The sequence below is a fragment of the Equus caballus genome, chromosome 4 (assembly GCF_041296265.1).
Source record: "Equus caballus isolate H_3958 breed thoroughbred chromosome 4, TB-T2T, whole genome shotgun sequence".
In the NCBI taxonomy this organism is placed as follows: Eukaryota; Metazoa; Chordata; class Mammalia; order Perissodactyla; family Equidae; genus Equus; species Equus caballus.
The window spans coordinates 57,788,694-57,809,566 of NC_091687.1; the positions used below are offsets into that span (position 1 = coordinate 57,788,694).

The 20,873-nt window shown below is 40.9% G+C and overlaps 1 protein-coding gene across 3 annotated transcripts in view; it reads left to right on the plus strand.

Moving 5' to 3' along the window:
- Window positions 1-20,873, plus strand: part of DNAH11 (dynein axonemal heavy chain 11) — a 295,727-nt gene that overhangs the window by 145,461 nt on the left and 129,393 nt on the right. For all 3 annotated transcript variants that reach the window (XM_070264673.1, XM_023639347.2, XM_070264674.1), the window contains exons 44-52: window positions 175-306; window positions 5,590-5,763; window positions 9,589-9,793; window positions 12,754-12,919; window positions 13,579-13,681; window positions 15,263-15,502; window positions 17,044-17,205; window positions 17,464-17,657; window positions 20,006-20,168. In XM_070264673.1, coding sequence (XP_070120774.1) covers window positions 175-306; window positions 5,590-5,763; window positions 9,589-9,793; window positions 12,754-12,919; window positions 13,579-13,681; window positions 15,263-15,502; window positions 17,044-17,205; window positions 17,464-17,657; window positions 20,006-20,168 — 1,539 coding nt within the window. The remainder of the gene's footprint in view (window positions 1-174; window positions 307-5,589; window positions 5,764-9,588; window positions 9,794-12,753; window positions 12,920-13,578; window positions 13,682-15,262; window positions 15,503-17,043; window positions 17,206-17,463; window positions 17,658-20,005; window positions 20,169-20,873) is intronic.

A 20,873-nucleotide genomic window follows, 5' to 3' on the forward strand; every position in this document is an offset into this window, starting at 1 on the left:
CATCACTGACTTAAAAACCCAGGGCAGTAATTTTTCTCTCTCCCAACGTAGCAAATCACAGACTTGGGAAAAATTACGTAATCTCTTAAAGTGGATTTGTTAATAAGTCCTGTGAACTTCCTCCATTATTAAAAAAATGTTGCCCTAAATGAATGGCTCCTTCTTTTTATTTAGACTACTTGTGCTCTTTTGGAATGTTTGTTGACTCCTGAAAATGTACCTTCTGACAGCCCCAAAGAAGTTTATGAAGTCTATTTTGTCTTTGCTTGTATCTGGGCATTCGGAGGCACTCTGCTACAAGATCAGGTATGTTTTGAAATAGTGTATAGAAACAGTTTTATTTTGGGGAGGAATATTACAATTCATGTTATCATAAACATACCCCACTTGCCCTATTCTTGCTGAAGCCTGTACACTGTTTAGGCGAACTCATCCAGCTGGTAGTTCTAACCGTGGCTGAGAATGCCAGATCCGTAGGCTTCCAGCAGATCCAGCCTTCCAGAACCTCTCTTCTGAGCTCAAGGTTGTGTGTTCGCACCTGCCTCTGGAGCAGTGCCAGCCGCGTGCTGGACCACAGGCACGTAACTCTCAATGTGCCTGAGACAGAGCTCCTCGTCTGCCCTAACCCCCAAATTTGCTCTTCCTTTTCATTCTTTTCCTCAGTGATACTCACATTCCTCCCAGTGGCTCTCGTTAAAAACCTGGGAGGCATGGTTCTTCCTTATTTCCACATTCATTGGTCGTCAGATGCTTTCACGTACAAAATAGCTGTCAAGTCTGTCCCCTCTTCTCCATCTCTACAGCCTTAATTCAGGAATGTGTCATCTTAGGTCGTCCTGGGCTATCACAGTGCCTTAGCTTGGGCTGCCATAACAAAATACCATACACTGAGTGGCTTATATAACAGAAATTGATTTTTTTTTTTTCTCTCAGTTCCAGAGAATAGAAGTCCGAGGTCAGAGTGCCAGCGTGGTCGAGTTCTGGCAAGGACCCTCTTGCCGGCTTGCGGACAGCTCCCTTTTTGCTGTGTCCTCATATAGCAGAGAAAGAAAGATGAAAAGCTTTCTGGTGTCTCTTCTTTATAAAGGCACCAGTCCCATCACGAGGGCCCAATCCTCATGACCTCACCTAAACCGAATTACCTGCCAAAGGCCCCACCTCCAAATGCGATCATATTGGGGATTAAGGCTTCAACATATGAATTTAGGGGGGACATAGTCAGTCCATAACACATAATAACCTTCAAATTGGTTTCCCTGTCTCTGATTAGTCTCACACATGATTCCCGGGGTAATCGTTCATGAACCACAGTCAACCCCAGGCCAGTTTCTTTCCATTGGTCCGTCCTTCAGCCTGGAGTGAGGCTATCGTGTCTGCACAGCATTCCTAGTGTAGCCCATTCGTGGCTTCTGATTTCTTTGGGGCAAACACTTGAGAAAAGAACTTGCATAAGTGTGCCCAGACACACATACACTCACACACACACGCACGCACAATCTATTTAACTTGCCAAAGTGCAAAGTGCGAGCTTTTCAACTTTAGAAATTTGCACATCTAATCACCTTGGACCTCTATATATGGAGTTTCTCATGTAATCTTTACACTAATTCTTCAGGGTGTCCTCATTGTGCAGGTAAAGTAAAGCACGGAGAGGCAAAGTAACTTGACCAAGGTTACACTGATAGGAAATGACAACGTCAGGATTCCACTCTGTACATCTCCCGAGGCCGCGCCTTCCATGGTAACTCAGGGTCTCTCGTGGTCGTAGCGCTTCCAGGGACACCCCTAGGTCTTTGCATTAAAGATAGATGGCACACATCTTCTGGGCTTCCCTGAATGTTTCTAGATATAAATAGGGAATTTAAATCGGAAGGCATCACAGCCAAGAGTGACCCATATTTCTGCTCGTCTGTTTGCTATAGATCCTAAAATACATGGTTGTTATAAGCTATGAGCCAGTTCTTCTACTTGTCACCAGCTTACCATAAATAATATCTCTAAGTAAGTCTGGCATTCACTTGGCTTCCCAGATCTTATCTTGATCCTTCTCAGAAGCCACACTTCCTTCTGTAATCTCTGAGTGCTTCCTAAAGAATAACAGCCTGTGTTGCTTTGAGTGAGAGTCAAGAATGGGTGTCGAGTGACTTCATGTGGTTTTTCTCAAAGGCAAAATTTACGACATGTGTGGATTCCTCCTTCATGGAGGCCACACGCAAAATCTCCCCCTCTCTCCAACCTCTCTTGGTTTGATTTTTTTCTCAGTGTTCTCTGCAGAATTTTTCCTTTTCTGGGACCGTAAAGCCATGTAGAATTGCATCAGTAGGATGTTGACAGCTGAGATCTTTCTGCTCCTGCTCATAAGGCCTCACCTTCCTCCCAGATGATCCTCTTTTCATCTTTCCAATTTCCAAACGTGGAAGCCTTCGAACCAGTTATTCAAGCCAGAAGCTGCGCATCACAGTAGTCACCTTCCTCTCCCAGACACTCTCGCCCTAATTAACAGTCAGCATTAGCAACATGATCTTTAAATTTTCGAAAGGGCTCTAACTACGGAGAATTCAAAAGAGAGGCTGTGAAGCCTGAAACATGAATGAAGCAGACACAAGAAATATTCTTAGAATCCCATTTATTAGTTCAACAAATTTGAGTGCCTACTATATGTCAGAGAGCATGCTTAGGGCTTTTAATAGGCTATCTCATGGAACCTTCAAAAAAATAAAACCTATATGTATAGGTACAACTCTCCTCCTTTTTCACTTATAAAAAAGGAACTGAAACTTAAATAAGTTAGCCTCCTTGAGGACACACAGCTAACCAATGTCTGAGCCAGGTTCATACTGCAATAGACTAACTCAAGACCTGTGTTCTTAACCCAGGCCGTTGCAACAACTTCCAGAGTAGGTCTCACACCAGCTCTCCCTGAGCTCCCATAGCTGCCGTTATCATTTCTCACTTGGCTTCTGAGGTAACCTCCTCGCTAGTCTTTCTGCTTCTGTACTGGCCCCATGATCCATTATCTACTCAGCAGCCAGAGTGATTTTTTTAAAATGTAAATTGAATTGTATGACATACTCCAGAATTTAAAACACTTGAATGGATTCCTATTGCCTTTAAGATGAAATTAAAAATTTTAATGCTGTTTTCAAGGCCTCTGGATCTTGCCTTGTCTATCCCTCCCTAATTCTTCCTCCGCCATTCTTAAACACAAGTTCTTTCATACCACAAGATCTTTGCACATGCTGACCTCGTCCTGCTTCCTGGAATGGTCCTCGCCCTAATCTGTGTCTGTTCTCAAAGATGGCTTCCCTGACCATCCAGGTAAAATAAATTCACCCTGTTACTCTCACTTATAGGAAACTTGACTTTCAAGGCACCTCTTTATTTCTACATTTATTGGCTTCCACCATGTGGAAACTCTGCTTCCACCAATACTTCCTCATCTCCCCTCTATCTTCCCTCACAAACTCTGATGGCAGAAACCATTTTTGCTTTCTTCCCCATTATAAAACCACTGCATTTTAGTTGGGTGAATTAATGAGTCAAAGGTTTGTCACTGAAATCATTTTGCTGATGTAATGGTTAAGTGAAGCCAATTTCGATGTAAAGTAGAAGTCGTATGTATTCTGCCTACAGAGAATGGTGTCAGATAAGTACTACTTTCTGAACTAAGTTGATTTAAGACCAACTTTTGTAGGGTGATAAAATATCTCATGCCACCAGTCTGAAAAAACTTAAATGAGCCTACACACATTAACTCATGAATGGTGGTATGTAGGAGTATGAACTCAGCTTGTTTGGAAGATGGTGGGGTAAGCTCTCTCTGCTATGACTGATCACCCCTCTGGCCCTGATCACACTCTCCTATCCTCCAGCCATCCTATATGTATCATGAGTATATGTGCGATCAGCCCAGTACAAAAAGTGGGCCATAGTCCAAGCACTTGAGGACACCAAAGTAAAAGCATGTTTAAGGATTTCTCTGGAGAAAAATGGGAGTTGAGTTCTTAGATAAGTATGAAATTGCTGATTGCAGTGGACATACGCAGTATTTTTAGAGTTCACCAAAGCTCTGTATGCCAGGTCATCCTGTGGATGGAGGACTCACTATGCCAGGTTACCCTGTGGATGTAGAAGTCAGTAGGCCAGATCATCCTCTGGATATACAAGTCAGTAGGCTAGTCCATCCTGTGGATGTAGGAGTCACTAGGCCAGTGCATCCTGTGGGTGTAGGAGTCACTAGGCCAGTCCATCCTGTGCATATGAGAGTCACTAGGCCAGTCCACCCTGTGGATATGAGAGTCACTAGGCCAGTTCATCTTGTGCATCTGAGAGTCACTAGGCCAGTTCATCCTGTGCATCTGAGAGTCACTAGGCCAGTCCATCCTGTGCATATGAGAGTCACTAGGCCAGTCCACCCTGTGCATCTGAGAGTCACTAGGCCAGTTCATCCTGTGCATATGATAGTCACTAGGCCAGTTCGTCCTGTGCATCTGAGAGTCACTAGGCCAGTTCATCCTGTGCATCTGAGAGTCACTAGGCCAGTCCACCCTGTGCATATGAGAGTCACTAGGCCAGTCCACCCTGTGCATCTGAGAGTCACTAGGCCAGTCCATCCTGTGGATGTAGGAGTCACTAGGCCAGGTCATCCTATGGATTAGAAGGGTTTATAGAAGGGTTTGTTAGTTGCTAGTATACAGTTGCCATTTTCCATCCTCTATTTTCTAAACCCTAATCTAACAGCATCTATCATCATATAAAAACAAGCTCCTTCTAGTAGGAGAGCCTGTTCCCAACCAATATAATCCTCTCTGGAGGATAGGATTTTGTCTCTATGGAGTTTTCAACTAGACCACTCATTGGTGCCCTAATAGAAAACCAAGTCCATGCCTTTCCTCATCCCCCTATCTATCATGGCTGGAGTTCCCAGATTTAGAATGTCAAAGATCAACAAAGTTTTAATAATGACTTAAGGAATAAAATAGGGTTACCAACTGTTTACTTTTCTAAATAAGAAAATTTATTTTAAAAATGACCATTTATTATCACCATAATTATATAAAGGAGAGGATATTTTAACACCAAAAGGTCCAGGAAGGACCTTTTACTCAAATAAAGGACAGTATTTAAATCAAATAGTGTTACCAATTTTTAAAGTATTCCTTTGTTCTTATTTTTCTCATTTTACTATAAATTGCTGCAAATATTGGTAGACGTCAATAGCAGTGTTTGATAAACCAGTGTCTTATGGTGCCCAGCATAGTAATTTGCGTGATAGCTCCTTGTTAAATTGAATAACACAGGTTTAATCTAAGGTTTACCTAACCTTGCATTGCTTTTAAAGTTAATAATTATTCCAGAAAATGTGTACCTGATGGATAGATGGCAATTATAGCTTTCTGCTTCTCTGATATTATCACTCATTATAACTTACTTCTAGTTATTTATTTTCCTTGGGTCAGTGACTCAATCCCATTTGTAATTCTGACTCTACACTGCACACTCTGTGTGTGCAGCAGGATTTGGAGGGGCTTTGTTTGTGTTTAAAATTACCTTTGAGTCTGCAATAAGAATTTCTCTTGTTCTCCTTAGCTTTCTGGTTATCAAGCTGACTTTAGCCGGTGGTGGCATAAAGAGATGAAAGCGGTAAAGTTTCCATCCCAGGGAACAATCTTTGATTATTATCTGGACCACAAAACTAAGAAATTTTTGCCTTGGGCTGATAAAATCCCCAAATTTACTATGGACCCAGATGTACCTCTGCAGGTAGGTGTGTGGAACATAGGAATTTTCAAGCCCCCCTGTGCTGGGTGGTTGGTAGGTTTGTTTTTGGGCAGTCTTTCCTTTCCTGCCTCCTGGATGAATTGTTGTCAATATGGTCACCATGTCACATGTTTCCTGGGAGAGAAGAATCTCAGTTATAGGAACGATTAGTGAAATGGTAATTATATGTCTACAACCTCCTTTTTTTTCCATTCCAACTTAGTTTTGTGATTGCTTTTTAAATATTTTCCTAGAAACTTTCTTTTATTAAAAATTAGAGGCATATTTCTGTTAGTTCAGTGACGCTTATTGCTGACAAATTTCTTAGGCAGCACTTTGCACATGTAAGTTCTTTCCTTCAACCCCTCCAACCCATAAAATGAATGTTTAATCTCCTCAACTCGTGTGTTTCAAATTCACATGGCAGCTGGAAGATATATAGGAATCTCTCTCTCTCTCTTTCTTTCTTTTTTTTTTTTCACTATTTCTCTTCCTGGATTGTTCGACATTTCTTTTATGTCAGGTTATTTTGTAGTCATCTTATTCTGCCTCAATCTTTTTTCCTTTTCATTGTATTTCTTTCTGAAAATCATGTCATTCTGATTCGTTTTGGAGCTTATTGACTCAAGTAGCGCTATATGAATAGAATATAGGCGATTTCCACAGCATTAATTAGGCAGTTCGTGTCAACTAAGAGAAAACCTGATGTACTGGTTTCCTGGAGCTGCTGTAATAAAGGACCGCAAACTAGGTGACTTAAACGACAGGAATGTGTTGTCTCATGGTTCTGGGAGCTGGAAGTTCAACATCAAGGTGTCAGGATTGGCTCCTCCTGAGGGTGGTGAGGGAGAATCTGTTCCATGCCTCTCTCGTAGCTTCCGGTGGTTTGCGGGCAATCTTGGGGTTCCCTGGTTTGTGGCAGCATAACTCCACTCCTCACACGGCGTGTCCCCTGTGTGTGCCTGTATTCAAGTTTCCCTTTTGTAAGCACGCCAGTCATTGATCAGGGGCCTACTCTGCATTAGTGTGCTAGGGCTGCCATAACAAAACGGCACAGACTGCGTGGCTTAAACATCGGAAATTTATTTCCTCCCAGTTCTGGAGGCTAGAAGTCCAAGACAGCTGTCAGCAGGTTTGGTTTCTCCTGAGACCTGCCGCCTCTTGCTGTGTCCTCACATGGTCTTTTCTCTGTGTGTGTGCATCCCCGGACGCTGTCTCCAAGTGTGTCCAGATTTCCTCCTCTTTTAAGGACACCAGTCACATTGGATTAGGGCCCACCCTAATGGCCTCATTTCAACTTCGTCAACTCTTTAAAGATCAAATACAGTCACATTCTGAATGCTGAGGGTTAGGGCTTCACTCTGTGAACTTTGGGAAGACACAGTTCAAGCCATAACACCTAACCCTGAGGAAGCTTCTTTCACAAACAAGAAATTCAGAGGTCGGATGGCCCTAAGACTGGTTAATTCTGTGACGTGGTGATATCAAGGATTCAGATCTTCCTGTCTCTCTTCTCCGCTCTTCTTAACACTGGCTTCATTTTAAGATGGATATCCCCCCTGTTCTCAACATGGCTCCAGTGGCCCCAGGAGTTACCCTCAGAGGAAAAGGAGACCTTCTCATATGTTTATTAAGAGTAAGGAAACCTTTCTCAGAAGCCCCAGAGCAGGCGGCCTCCTGCCTCTAATTGTCCAGGGGTCACGTTCCACCTCTCACGCAGTCCCAGCCCAGGGTCATGGGTTGCCGTGATTGGCTTTGACACATCATCCCCATACTGTAGGAGCCGGGTTGAGCTTCTCCTGAGACACATGGCTGTGTGGAAGAGGCATGAAGACTTGAAGGAGGAAGAAGTGGAGAAATGGGTGTTGGGAGGCAACCAACAATGTCTGCTCCATCTGCTTTAGATATTTTGAAATCTCTGTTTTTGCTCAACTCACGTAGGCTTCACCTACCTAACAATATTACCTAGCTGGTTGAAAGCTGAGAATTTGTAATTAACCAAAGACTGAAAACTGGTATCACAAGGTTGATTGACTAGGTCAATGATATCTTTTATTCAACAGGGAACCTATTGGGACTTGGTAGTCTTACTTTACACACAGCTGTACCAAATGGGGTTATTTCATAGCCTCTGAACATGTTGGAAGAGAACCATTCTGAGTCAGGAATAATAGCCAATAGTAATATTACATTACTCTATGTCAGGTTCTTTCCAAGTGTTTTGCAAAGATTAACTAATTTAATCTTTACAGCAACTTTCTGAGGCATGGACTGTTACTACCCTTTTGACATAGGGAAAAATAGAGGTACCAAGAGATTAAGTAACGTATCCACAGTCCGTGTTCTGAAGCGTGTTCTGTGTGGTGAGTGAGACAGGGCTCAGGCCCTGGACAGACTTGCGTTTGAATCCAAGTACTGCCACTTACTAGTTTGCTGTGACCTTGTCCATGTTATTAACATTCCCTAAGCTTTAATTTCATCACCTCTGAAATGAAAATAATAACACAACTCTCCTCATAGATTTGTTATGCGTGCCATGCGACATAATGCATGTAAAGTGCTTAGCATAGTACCTGTCGCATACTCGGCTTTCAGGAAATGTTAATTATTGGTATAAGTGTGTAGAGAAAAGAGCTAATAGCCAAATTAAAAAGCAAATGATGACAACTAGCAGCAAGAAAGGAGAAAAATATAAATTACAACTCTAACTAAAAAAAAGTCATCCAGGACTGTCTACTGTAGTGCAGAACTGTCTATGCCTTTCGATGGGCCCTGAGAGATCATTGAATTGAAACAGAGTTTAGAGTAGACTTTCATCATCGTCAACATGATCCTGAATGATCTATAAAATACTCATTTGTGTTCACTGTGTGCTAACCACGTAAGGAAGAACTCTATCCATTATAGAATTTATGTATTTTTCTTATGAACAATATGAATCCTGCAAGTCGTTTTGTATACCCTTTTTAATTTGACCACCAAGAAATGCAAGGAATTGTCAACTCTCTCTTAATTACTGTGCCGGATTCTCTTTCCTGCATGTCCACATCTGCTACCCCTTTTCCTGGTCTTCTGCGTTAGTTTCTGTTCCCCGTGTCTGATTTTTATTTGTTTGTATTCTTTATTTTATTGTATTCCTATAAGCCACCTCGAATTCTTTGTGAAGCAATGTAGTATATAAATAAATAGCCAATTTTCAAAACAGAAACACTGTTATAAAAATTTTTAATAGAATATGCACAATAAGTTTCAAATGTGCCTTGATTTGTGAATGTTCCACTGTTTCTCCCACTCTGGTCTCTCCCCACGCTGCACCCCTTTGGTGTGAATTGTGTCTAATCATTTGACACTTAATCTTACTCAGCCAAGGCATTGCTACGAACTGTCATTTATGTGTGGCTTGGTTTTTCAAATGTTTTGTCAGCTCCTAAAGAGTGGTGGATGGTTTCTTGAACCTAGTACGAACATACTGCAATGTAATACAAACGTAATACAGTAAGGATTCCCTTGTATGCCTAACACAAGGTTGGGCAGAGTGTAGATATTCTGTGACTGGGAGCCTTGGGTGCTAGTATTTAATTTAGAAAAGATAAATCAGTTGCTAACGTTATTGCAACTTTGATGGCACTATGCAATTGCTCTCCTCAAGCTGTGATGTCTGAACTCTGGCAATTCAAGATTGAAAATTAGGTGGGATCTCCCCTACTGGGTGTTAACTTGAATTAAGAATTCTTGGAGTCTCGATTCCAAAGTGACTGTGTTGGTTCAGATATAAAATTTTGGAATGCATCTCTCTCTGACCTTTCTCTTATTCCATTTTTCCCCCAGAGAGTTCTGGTTCACACATCAGAGACAACTCGTCTTAGATACTTCGTAGAATTGTTGCTTGAGAAAGGACAACCGCTAATGCTAGTAGGAAATGCTGGAGTGGGAAAAACAGTCTTTGTAGGTGACATCCTGGCAAGCCTCTCTGAGGATTACGTGGTGTCCCGTATACCTTTCAACTACTACACAACGTCTGCGGCTCTGCAAAGTAGGTGTTCCTCCTGTTCGTATTCCAGAAACAAGAGATTAGAGGGGCCGGCCCCGTGGCCCAGTGGTTAAGTTCGCGCGCTCCGCTTCGGCGGCCCAGGGTTTTGCTGGTTCGGATCCTGGCCACAGACATGGCCCCACTCATCAGGCCACGCTGAGGCAGCATCCCACATGCCACAACTAAAAGGATCCACAACTAAAATGTACAACTATATACTGGGGGGATTTGGGGAGAAGAAGCAGGGGAAAAAAGATTGGCAACAGTTGTTAGTTCAGGTGCCAATCTTTTTAAAAAAAAAAAAAAGAGATTAGAGACTGTTAAGGCCAGGACGTGCAGCTCAAAGAGATGATTGCTTTCTCTAAGCTTAGACATTTTGTGTAGGTCTCAGATGAATTTTTACTTACCATCATTCTAGATAAATACGCTTTGTTTAAATAGGGTGATTTGGGCTTTTTATATCATTCATGGCTTTATTTGTGTTATTGCTCTTTAGAACAGCAAGAATTTACATCAACAGTGTCCCTTGCTTTGCCTCCAAACCATTTGGTTACCTTTAATCAATCTCATGGAGCCCTAGCCGTATAAGGATATACCCAAGCAAGAGTGCTCTGGTTACTTTTTCAAGTAAGGGATTGACTTAGGAGAAATTCATTCAAACTGTATCAATGAAATGACAGGTCATGAGCTGTTAATTAAATCTTAGAAGAACTATTAAGAATAATTTTAAACTGTTGAATAAATGTAGCAGTGTAATCAAAAGAACCACACGTGTCTTGGGCATTCTGACTTAAGAAGGGCGTATGATGCAGACATGAGAAGTAGAGGAACAATAGTATAAAGAGCTGGTGTTGGTAGGTCTGTCGCTCTGTCCAGCAGAGGAACAGAGTTATAGTGCATGGGGGCAGTGAAACTCCCTATTGACTAGTAGTTTATTAAACCTGTTGAGTTGCCCTGAATGTGGTTTCTGTATTGTGTGTGTGTTGTTGCTATTTTCTTAGCTGTATCAATGGAGATTAATAATAAGCCATCTTATTCATTGACATCATTAACTCAGCCAAGAGTGGTTTTTCTGTAATCTCTTTCCTAATTGTTTGTCTTCCTCATCTCTGTGAATGGAACAGTTAAAAAGCCAACTCAAAAGTATTTCATTTCTTTAGCAAATATATGTTATTTATCTACTTTTCCCAGACTCTGTGTACAGTACGTGTTTTTCATTCACAAACACAGAAGAGGGATCACTTTATTACTTGTAAATTGAAGATTAGGGTTACAATTCAATAGTTAGAACTAAGTGTTTGCCTGTGATATGAGTTCATCTTGCTAATTCCTGGAAGGGATACAGGCTTGAATAAGACTCAGAGATTGACTACTAGCATGAGGAATAGAAAGAGACAGTGTACTCTAAAGAACATTAGGATTTCAAACCTTTGAGACAGGCGGGGTTTTCGAGCAAAGAGGGGGTTTAGGATAGAAGGATCAGCTTAAGCAGAGACTATGAAAGGGAGAAAATTGTAGGACACATTCAATGAGTTGAATGTCTAAGCTGAGTGAAGTGTAGTGATCAGGGAAAAGGCTGGAGTGGTGCATTGAAGTTATATTGTAGATGGAGTGCTCAGCTGTCCAATTGGCCAAAGACTGAGGGGATTTAGGGGACATGGGACTTATAGCACCAGAACTGGGATAGTCCCCTGCAACTTGGGATGGTTGGTCACTGTAACTGTAGAGGGACCCATGATGCAAGTTGAAGAGAACATAGTTCATTTTTAGTAAATGGTGAGCCATTGATGGGGAGCAAGGAACTGACAAGATGCAAGTTATACTTTGGGAGGAGAAATCTGAGGGGAGACCAGTCCCCCTGAGTAATGTACTAGCTGAATGTAGCATTGCCCTGGACTAGCGCTGTAGAGGGAGAAGCAAAAAGGAAGAGACATGAGGTACTATTTACAGGCTGTAGTTGGATAGAATGGGGACCAGGAAAAAAAAAGAGTATGTTCAGGCTTTGCATTTGGCTGATTGGGAGAATGTTAATACCATAAACAGGAGCACAGAAGGTAAAAAGGAAGAGGTTGGTTGTGAGGGGAAAGAGGCCTGTTAAACTGAGTTTGGGAACAGGCATATTTGGAGTTGACTGAATATCCAGGTGCCAATGGCTAATAGGAACTGATGTTTAGCAAGCATTTGGGAATGTACATCTGCTGCTTGGAAGAGGAGTTTGTTAAACTATTCATTATATACTTCTTTGTTCATTTAACAAATTACTTATTTGTTGTGGTTGTCATCAGGAATATAGCAATGAATATGATATAGTTTCTTGTCCTCAAGCTATTTATAATCCATTTGGAGAGTTGACAAGTGATTAGACACTACATCTCAGACACGTGCTGTTCAGGATTTTCTACACTCATGGTTTTCTCTTAAACGTATTGACACAAAGTCAGATAGGCACGTGGAGAAATGTAACTTGATGTATATGCAGGATAACATCTACATGCAGTATTCTCTTGTGCTTCTGCACTCCAGTGGCCCAAGACGGGGGATGTGGGAGACTCTTGAGTGGTCCCCAGACACTACTGCAAGGATAATAGAGAAGGACGGAGAGACAGGCTCTGGCTGGACTGGCAGTGGTTCATGTATTACAGTGGGTCCAGGGGAGGAAAGCACACAGATCAGCGATGGTGCTGTCTCAGATGGGATGGCCAGTGTGATATCGCGATGCAGACGTTGACTCTCCAGGAAAGGAGAGGTGAAGTGAGCTCTGACAAAGGATGGAGGTTAGCAGGAGAGCGTGACACAGAAGGAGCTGACCAGAGCTACGTCTCTGGTATTAACCTGCAGAGAGGTGATACTTGAAGCCATAGAGTAAATGAAATGGACAGAAGATGAGGAAAAATAAGAAAAAGGACTAAGGACGAAGGTTACACTTTATCTTGTTAGTGGACAGAATTATGTATTTGTTTCAGGAATTCTTGAGAAACCTCTAGAGAAAAAAGCTGGCCGTAACTATGGTCCAGGAGGAAACAAAAAATTGGTGTATTTTATCGACGACATGAATATGCCTAAAGTAGACCCCTATGGCACTGTTCAGCCCCACACTCTGATTCGACAGCATATTGATTATGGACACTGGTAAGCGATTCTCTGTGTTTTATTCTCGACTGAACTCTAATTATTGATATTATGGATAAACGCTTAAAAATGGAGCTACCCCAATTTCTTCCTCTTCTGAGGAGCACTTTCTGTGATAACTTTTGGACTTCACTTTGTGTCCTCTTTTCATCAGCTTAAATGGAATACGTTCCCTTTGTATCTTTGGAAGAGTTAGATTGAAAAGTATCCTAGAAACATAAACTGTCCAGTTAAGCGTTAACCTCTTTAATACATTAACTCGCACTAAATTACTTAGGGGAAGCTTGACCTTATTCTGTGAGGTGTGACTATTTGGTAAGATCTGGATCTGCGATCCCTGCTGTTAACTAGAGTGAAAGCCCCCAGCCTTGCTGCAGGTATTTCTAACCAGGAATAAGAGTCCCGTGAGAATCAATCAGTAGCAATTGTGTGTATTCAGCTCCATGTGTTGATTCTGGCCTCACAGGAGCTGTGTAGCTCTCAGTTTTCCAAGCTTTAGTTTTTGTATCTCTGAGACAAGGCTAACAAGCTCAGCATCATAAAACAAGTGTAAAGATCAAAGGAGACAATTTGTGATGAAGACTTTTATGAACTGGTGGATTTTGCTGTGTTGTCCTCTTCAGTTTTTTGGATTTAAGGCTCTGTTTTCTATCTTACAGGTATGATAAACAGAAAGTGATGCTTAAAGAGATCCACAACTGTCAGTACATTGCCTGCATGAATCCGATGGTGGGCAGTTTCTCGATCAATCCTAGGCTACAGGTAGGGTGTTGAGCCCTGCTCTCTCCCACATAGCCCCTCAGTGTAATGTTCAAACGTTGTAGAGCTTGATTCTTGGTGCTTTGATGTACAAAGTAGATCTCCTACTGGACATTTGGTTAAGCATGTAAGTTTTTTATTTTTAGTTAATAGACTTTATTTTATTTATTTATTTTTTTAAAGATTGGCACCTGAGCTAACAACTGTTGCCAATCTTCTTCTTTTTTTTTTTTTCTGCTTTTTCTCCCCAAGTCCCCCTAGCACATAGTTGTATATTTTAGTTTTGCTTCCTTCTAGTTGTGGCACGTGGGACGCTGCCTCAACGTGGCCTGATGAGCGGTGCCATGTCCGCGCTCAGGATCTAATCCGGCAAAACCCTGGGCTGCTGAAGCACAGCGCACAAACTTAACCACTGGGCCATGGGGCCAGCCCCTAGACTTTATTTTTTTAGAGCAGTTTTAGGTTTATAGGAAATGAACTCAAAGTATAGAGTTCCCATGCACTCCCTCACTCCCCCACCTCATGTTACCCTATTAAACGTGTTGCATTGTGTGCTGCATTTGTTACAATTGAGGAGCCAATACTGATAAGTTATTATTAACTGAAGTCCAGTGTTTGCATCAGGGTTCATTTTTTGCATTATACAATCTGTAGTTTTGGCAAATGTATAATGACATGTATCCACCACTCAAATATCCTACGGAATAATTTCACTGCCCCAAAATCTCCTGTGCTTTACATATTCATCCCTTCCTCTCCCCTGAATTGATTCTTGGTTCTTTTATTGTCTCCATAGTTTTGCCTTTTTCAGAATGTCATATAGTTGGAATCATATAATATGTAGCTTTTTCAGATTTTCTTCTTTTATTTAGCTTAAATATGTATTTAAGGTTCCTCCATGTCTTTTCATAGCTTGATAGCTCAGTTTTTTACATCACTGAATAATATTCATTGTATGGTTGTACCACAGTTTCTTTATCCATTCACCTATTGAAGGACACCTTGGTTGTTTCCACATTTTGGCAATTATGAATAAAGCTGCTATAAATATGTAAGTTTTTGTGTGCGTATAAGGTTTTTAATAACAACCACCACCAGTAGCAACATACATGCAATAACAGCGTACAACAATAAGTGTTACTTAATTACCTGGAGTCAGCTGGGGGTCAGCTAGGTGACTCTGATGATCTTGGCTGGGCTTGTTCACATGTCTGGGAGTTGACTGTCAGCTGATGTAGCTTTGGCTGGAGTGATTGCGGTAACGTGATTGGCCGCTGCTTCGTGTGCCTCTCACCCTTCAGCAGGCTTGTAGAATTCACAGCAAAGGTAGAGCCTTAAGAGAGCAAGGGGAAACACACAAGCCTCTGACTGCGACTGACACACCGTCACTTCCACCTCATTCTGTTGGCTCAGTCAAGCCCTATGGCCAGGCCCAGAGTCAGAGTGAGAGGTTCTGCGAAGTTACATGGCAATGGGCACAGATACAGGAAGGGATGAAAAAATAGGGCTTTTTTTTTTTGCAGTCTACTGGTACCATTATAGTCCTGATTTTATGCAATTTCTTATTTTTGTTTTTCTTTTCAGAGACATTTCACGGTGTTTGCATTCAACTTTCCATCCTTGGATGCATTAAACACCATCTATAGCCAAATCCTTAGGTTCCATTTCCAGCAGCAATCGTTTGGTCCATCAGTTCTCAGGAGTGGCCCCACTTTGATACAAGCAACGATCGCATTCTATCAGATGATGACACGTAGCTTTTTACCCACAGCTATTAAATTCCACTACCTCTTTAATCTGAGAGACCTGTCAAACATCTTCCAGGTACCTCAATGGCTCTATGTTATACGTCTTGGGTGGAACAATATTAATGGCGTTTATTTATAGAACTTAGTTTACAACTATGCTACATACTTTTATATGTATTCGTTCGTTTTGCACCATAAACTTCTCTATGAAGTAAGCATGGCAGGTTTATTATTCCCATGTTATCAATGAGAGTAGTGGTTTCTCTCAGGTTGCAGAGACTTAGCGATAGAAGCAGGGATAGTCTGGACTCTCTATTTAATTTATTCCAGATAAATATTTGAGTGCTTTATTTTGTGCCAAGTAAGAGGGGTAATTTGTCATTTTTTCATATTTGTGTGATGTGATTTTTAAACATATATCAAGAGAAATTCCAATTTCTTAGCTTGCTAGATTGTTTTGGTTTGATATTGACACTTACCTGGCTCACCTGGTAAAAGGACAGTGTTTGTGTATTTGACTTAGAAAGGACATTCCAAAGAGGGAGTTTAAAACCCAGAATTTTTTAAAAATCCAACTATTTTAGTCTACCTTGTATAGTGAAAGTAGTTGAAGTTATTTATGGCTTAAGTTCTTTTGTGAGAGAGGTAGTAAACTGGCTAAATATGAAAACTTCATGGATTTCTTTATATTTGGTGGGTTTTGTTTCTTTATAGTTTTATAACCCTCATTTCTAAATCAACCAACAACTGCTTCAAAAGACCATAACACTGCATTAGACAACAGCTTTCTGAGAATGTGGACCGTTGCTTTTCATCGTTATATGTCTAGCACCTGCCTGAAAGTCTGTGCCCAGTGAAGAGCTGTTAAAAGCAGATTTTTAATCTTAGAAGAAAAGGGAAGGAAGGCGGTGGGGGGAGGGGCTGCTGCTCACTGTTCGCATCCTGTCCGTCAGCGGCACCTGACCCCACCAAGTAATTGTTTAGCCTCTTGCAGCCAGTTCTCTACAGCTCTTGTTGTTGCCCTCTGAGTCCAGAGCTAGCTGACCCTCTCATGAGGAGCGGGTCTGTATGAATCCAAGATACTGAAGGGCAGTGTTGAGGAGGCGTGGGGCTCAAAATGTTTTGGTGCCAGTCCCAGATCTAGCCACAGAGTGTGAATTCGGGCAATTTACTTTTGGTCTCATATTCCTCATCTATGAAATGAAAGGGTTAGATTAACTGATATCAAAGGATTTTAGAATGAAAAAAATTATGGTCGTGTGACTTTTATGTGAGCTGTTTGTACTTTGGCTTTGGCAACTTAATCAGTTGGGAGACTTAATAAGCACAAGTTCTCAGATGTGGTATTTAGTTCCTGGGTTGGCTCTTGAAATACAGTCTTAGCTTCATTCCTAAAAATGGGTATAATGGTAGTAAACTTTTTAAATGTTGCTTCATTGAGTAAAACTACTAATATGTAGGTGTATGTATAAATATAAAACTACTATTTATAGTATTTCTTTTAACTCAATAAACTGCTACATTCAGTATAAAGTTAAAGAAAGTGTTAAAGGAAAATATTATCTTGGAATGTCATCAGCTTCTGAATTTTTAATTATTCCCTTTCTTGCCTTGTAGGGGATTTTATTTGCTTCTCCTGAATGTTTAAAGGGTCCAAGTGATTTAATACGCCTGTGGCTCCATGAATCTTCTCGTGTTTATGGAGACAAACTGATAGACACAAAGGATTGTGATTTGTTCCAGAAAAAGTTGCTGGAAACTGCTTATAAATATTTTGAAGTAAGTTTATGAATGTTAGAGGTCACTGTTTGCTGGTGCTGGGGCAGAAGTTAGATAAGAATGTGAGTAAAGTGTATAAATACTTACTTTGCTGAAACAGCTGTGATTCCAGAATATACTTGGTCTGTACTTGGAAACGTTCCACCCATCTACTCATGGACTGATCTGCAAGCTTTTCCCTTGCTAGGTCACTCTGCCTCCAGGTGGATCATTCTGGATCGTTGGCATGACTATGTCTTTCTCTTCCTCCTCCTGCAGGGTGTAGACAGTCGTGTGCTGCTTCAACAGCCGCTCATCTACTGCCACTTTGCTAATGGCGGGGAAGACCCGTGTTACATGCCTGTGAAAGACTGGGAGGTGCTGAAGACGATTCTGACAGAAACATTAGACAACTACAATGAACTGAATGCTACCATGCCCCTTGTTTTATTTGAAGATGCCATGCAACATGTGTGAGTTGACTAGTCGTGATGCTTTTTCACGCAGTGAAAGTGGCTGGATATCCCCGCTGTTGTGGTTTCTCAATAGATCATACGAAGCCCTCTGAACTATCAGCTCTTATCTATTGTTTGCCATACAATGTAAAACTATGCGTCTCTATAAATTATGTCACAATCTTAATAATGTCTTACATAGGTATGCTACTTTCTGAAGGCTGTCACAGCCATAATTCTATTTTATTTCACTCTAGCCCTGTTAGGTAAGAATATTAAGAAAGAGGAAGATAAGTGACTTGTTCAAAGTCATCAAGTTCATGAGTAGCAGAGACAGGATAGACTCAAACTGATTTTTGTTGATTAAGCATGTTGTGTTGATTGAGTGCCTACTGTGCTAAACAGGAGCATTACCAGCCTGTTTGATACTTTTATACAAATTAGAAAAAAAGGAGGAACATTTTTTTTGGCAGAAAAATAGAAAAGGGATTAGAAATGGGATTAGGAACCCTACTCCAGTATGACGTCATCTTAACTAATTCCTTCTGCAATGACCCTATTTCCAAATAAGGTCATATTCTGATGTACTTGGGCTTAGGACTTCAATACATGAATTGGGGGGGATGTTCAATTCATAATACCTTTCTAACAAGTGATATGTGGACAAAGATCAAAATAAATCATGACTAAAAGTAAGTCAAGAAAGAAGGAAGTATGCGAGAAAGGAAATCCAAAAAGACAAAAAAAATGTGGAGAATTAAATTTTTAGAAGTTACTCTTTAAAATGTTTAGCCCAAGTGTCTAAGAAAAACTTTGGAGGCCTCTTCCTCATCAGTTCTTATAAGCATGGTAAGTATTGATTGTTTTATTGATCCCTTTGCATTTGCAATCCTCTGATGACCGTTTTATTTGGAATCTGTGCCCGTGGTGTTAAGTGAATTATTAGTAACACCGTTTCTGGTTGGGTTGGTGTACACTGTGTATGTCATGGCTGATGTATGTTATGGCTGGAATTATTAGTAACACCATTTCTGGTTGGGTTGGTGTACACTGTGTATGTCATGGCTGATGCATGCTATGGCTCAGCCTCTCGTTGATGCTGAGGGAAAGAGTCTTCCCGTATAACCCTTCAACATGGAATCTCAAGTGGCTGAAAAGGAAGGCTCTTTCGTTGACCAAGATTATGAGCTAGAAGCAGATTTAACTCAGCATTAGAGATGATTTCAGAGCGCGACCTTGAGTGTTGTAGACAGAGAGTTTCCTGCTGAGGGAATATTGTGAGGTACAAACCTCAAGGCACACATTAAAATGAAATGAAAACTCTGCTTTCTAACTTGAAGTTTCACCTGTATGAGAGTAATTTTACAGCTTTACCAAGATGGTTCTATTGTGTGGTCATGTAAAGTAAAATTTAATGAAAGGGCTGAGCTTGTCAAAATAACCTGTCTGTTGAGTTATGAAGATTTTTAGGAAATGCGCACACATGCTGGTCCACGTGTAAGTGAGCCCAACTTCATTTTTCCAAAAAAGGCTCTTTAAAAAAGCCATATGTATGGATCATTCAGGGCCTCAAGTTTAAATTCGTTTCAGAAAAGCAACCATGAGCAAACGTGAGTGTCCAATTTTTTGCACTTTGGTATCTTTATGCTTCTATTTTTTTCATATTTCTTCAACCACATTTTGATCATGTTAAAGACAACTTATTCCTAACTGTGAAATATAGCAGTAATATCACTAGCTCAAGCTTTCAGAATCTCTTTGGTTATAGAGAACAAGGCATTAGTTGGCCTTGCTGGAAATTTACCTCTGTGATTCTGAATGGTTTCAGTAAATTTTCTGGAGTGCTCGAGGCGTAGCAAAAGCTTTGGTGCAAAGGAAGTAAGAATCATAGAAAGAGGCGAGTGTTTAATCTGCGTGAAGTAAATCATACATGAGATGCTTGTTGATCTAAAAAAAATCCATTCTTTCCAAAGTGATTGTGCAACCCAGGTTTCTGGCACAGACATTCTCCCTTTGATGTCGTCATACATGGATGCTGATGTGAAGTTGGGATCTTTCTTACTAATCAAAAAAGCTTGAAACTTACATAACAGCCCTTGTATATGTTTCCTTCCTTGAGTTTTGGTGGAGAGTAGTAAAGCAATGAGTGAATCCAAGATGTCACTAGCATAGGACAGTTTGTTAGGCAAGCAGTGTGAGGGAGATGCAGGCAGCGTCTTTCCATGATGGGGAAACAGAGGAACAAGACTAAAGCTTGGAAATAAAGATTGGAATTGAGTGTCGAAGTATTTATCTAAAAAATACGACAGACATAGTCCCTAGGCACTTTAAATTTCATGCTGCTGTGGGTGTCTTTCTCTTACCAGGTGTCGCATCAGCCGAATCCTCCGGACCCCTCAGGGTTATGCACTGTTGGTCGGAGTGGGCGGCAGTGGCAAGCAGAGCTTGTCACGGCTGGCAGCCTACATTTGTGGCCTTGAGGTGTTCCAGATCACTCTGACCGAAGGCTTTGGAATCCAGGACCTTCAGGTGAGTAAGGGGTGATAGCAGAGCTTCCCATGTTGTTGGCCCATGTCAGCTCTGACTCCCAGATTTGGCCAGGGCCTCCCCAACCAGGCAAAGAGTGGGGAAAGCTCTTTAGAGGATTTATTCCTCTTTGGCTGTTTCTCCTTCATGGTCAGATTAGTAATAGTAAATTTCTAAGAATGTTTATGGTATATAAGCCTATAAACCTTTAGACCTGACTCAGAAAATATTTTAATACTTGCTTACGCAAATGTTTTTTCCTTTGCATTGACTACGCCTGATATTGAATACTGTTAGTATTCCTGTATGATAGAGGAAAAGAAAAGATACTTTGTTTACAAGTGCAAATAGATTTCTTCCACTTTGGATAAGATTATGGAAAAAAAATGTGATGGGAATACATTCAAGAAATTTGTACATGTTTTTAAAATTTTGCTTTTCAATCACAACAGTACTTACAAAATAATACTTAGAGTTGTGGCAAGTGCTATTTTAAACCAGAAAAATAAATCACATGCTTTCAATATTACTAAACAAAACTAAATAAATAACCAAACAAAAACTGTTTTCAATGAAATAGACAATTATTGAAGTGAGCAGAAACTTCCTTCTACCGCTTTGCTTGACAGAGGCACCGCTGAATTCATTCTCACTCTATGAGAAGGGCCTTGTTTAGCAGCAGCCTGTTTTCACCCCTATGCTCCATTA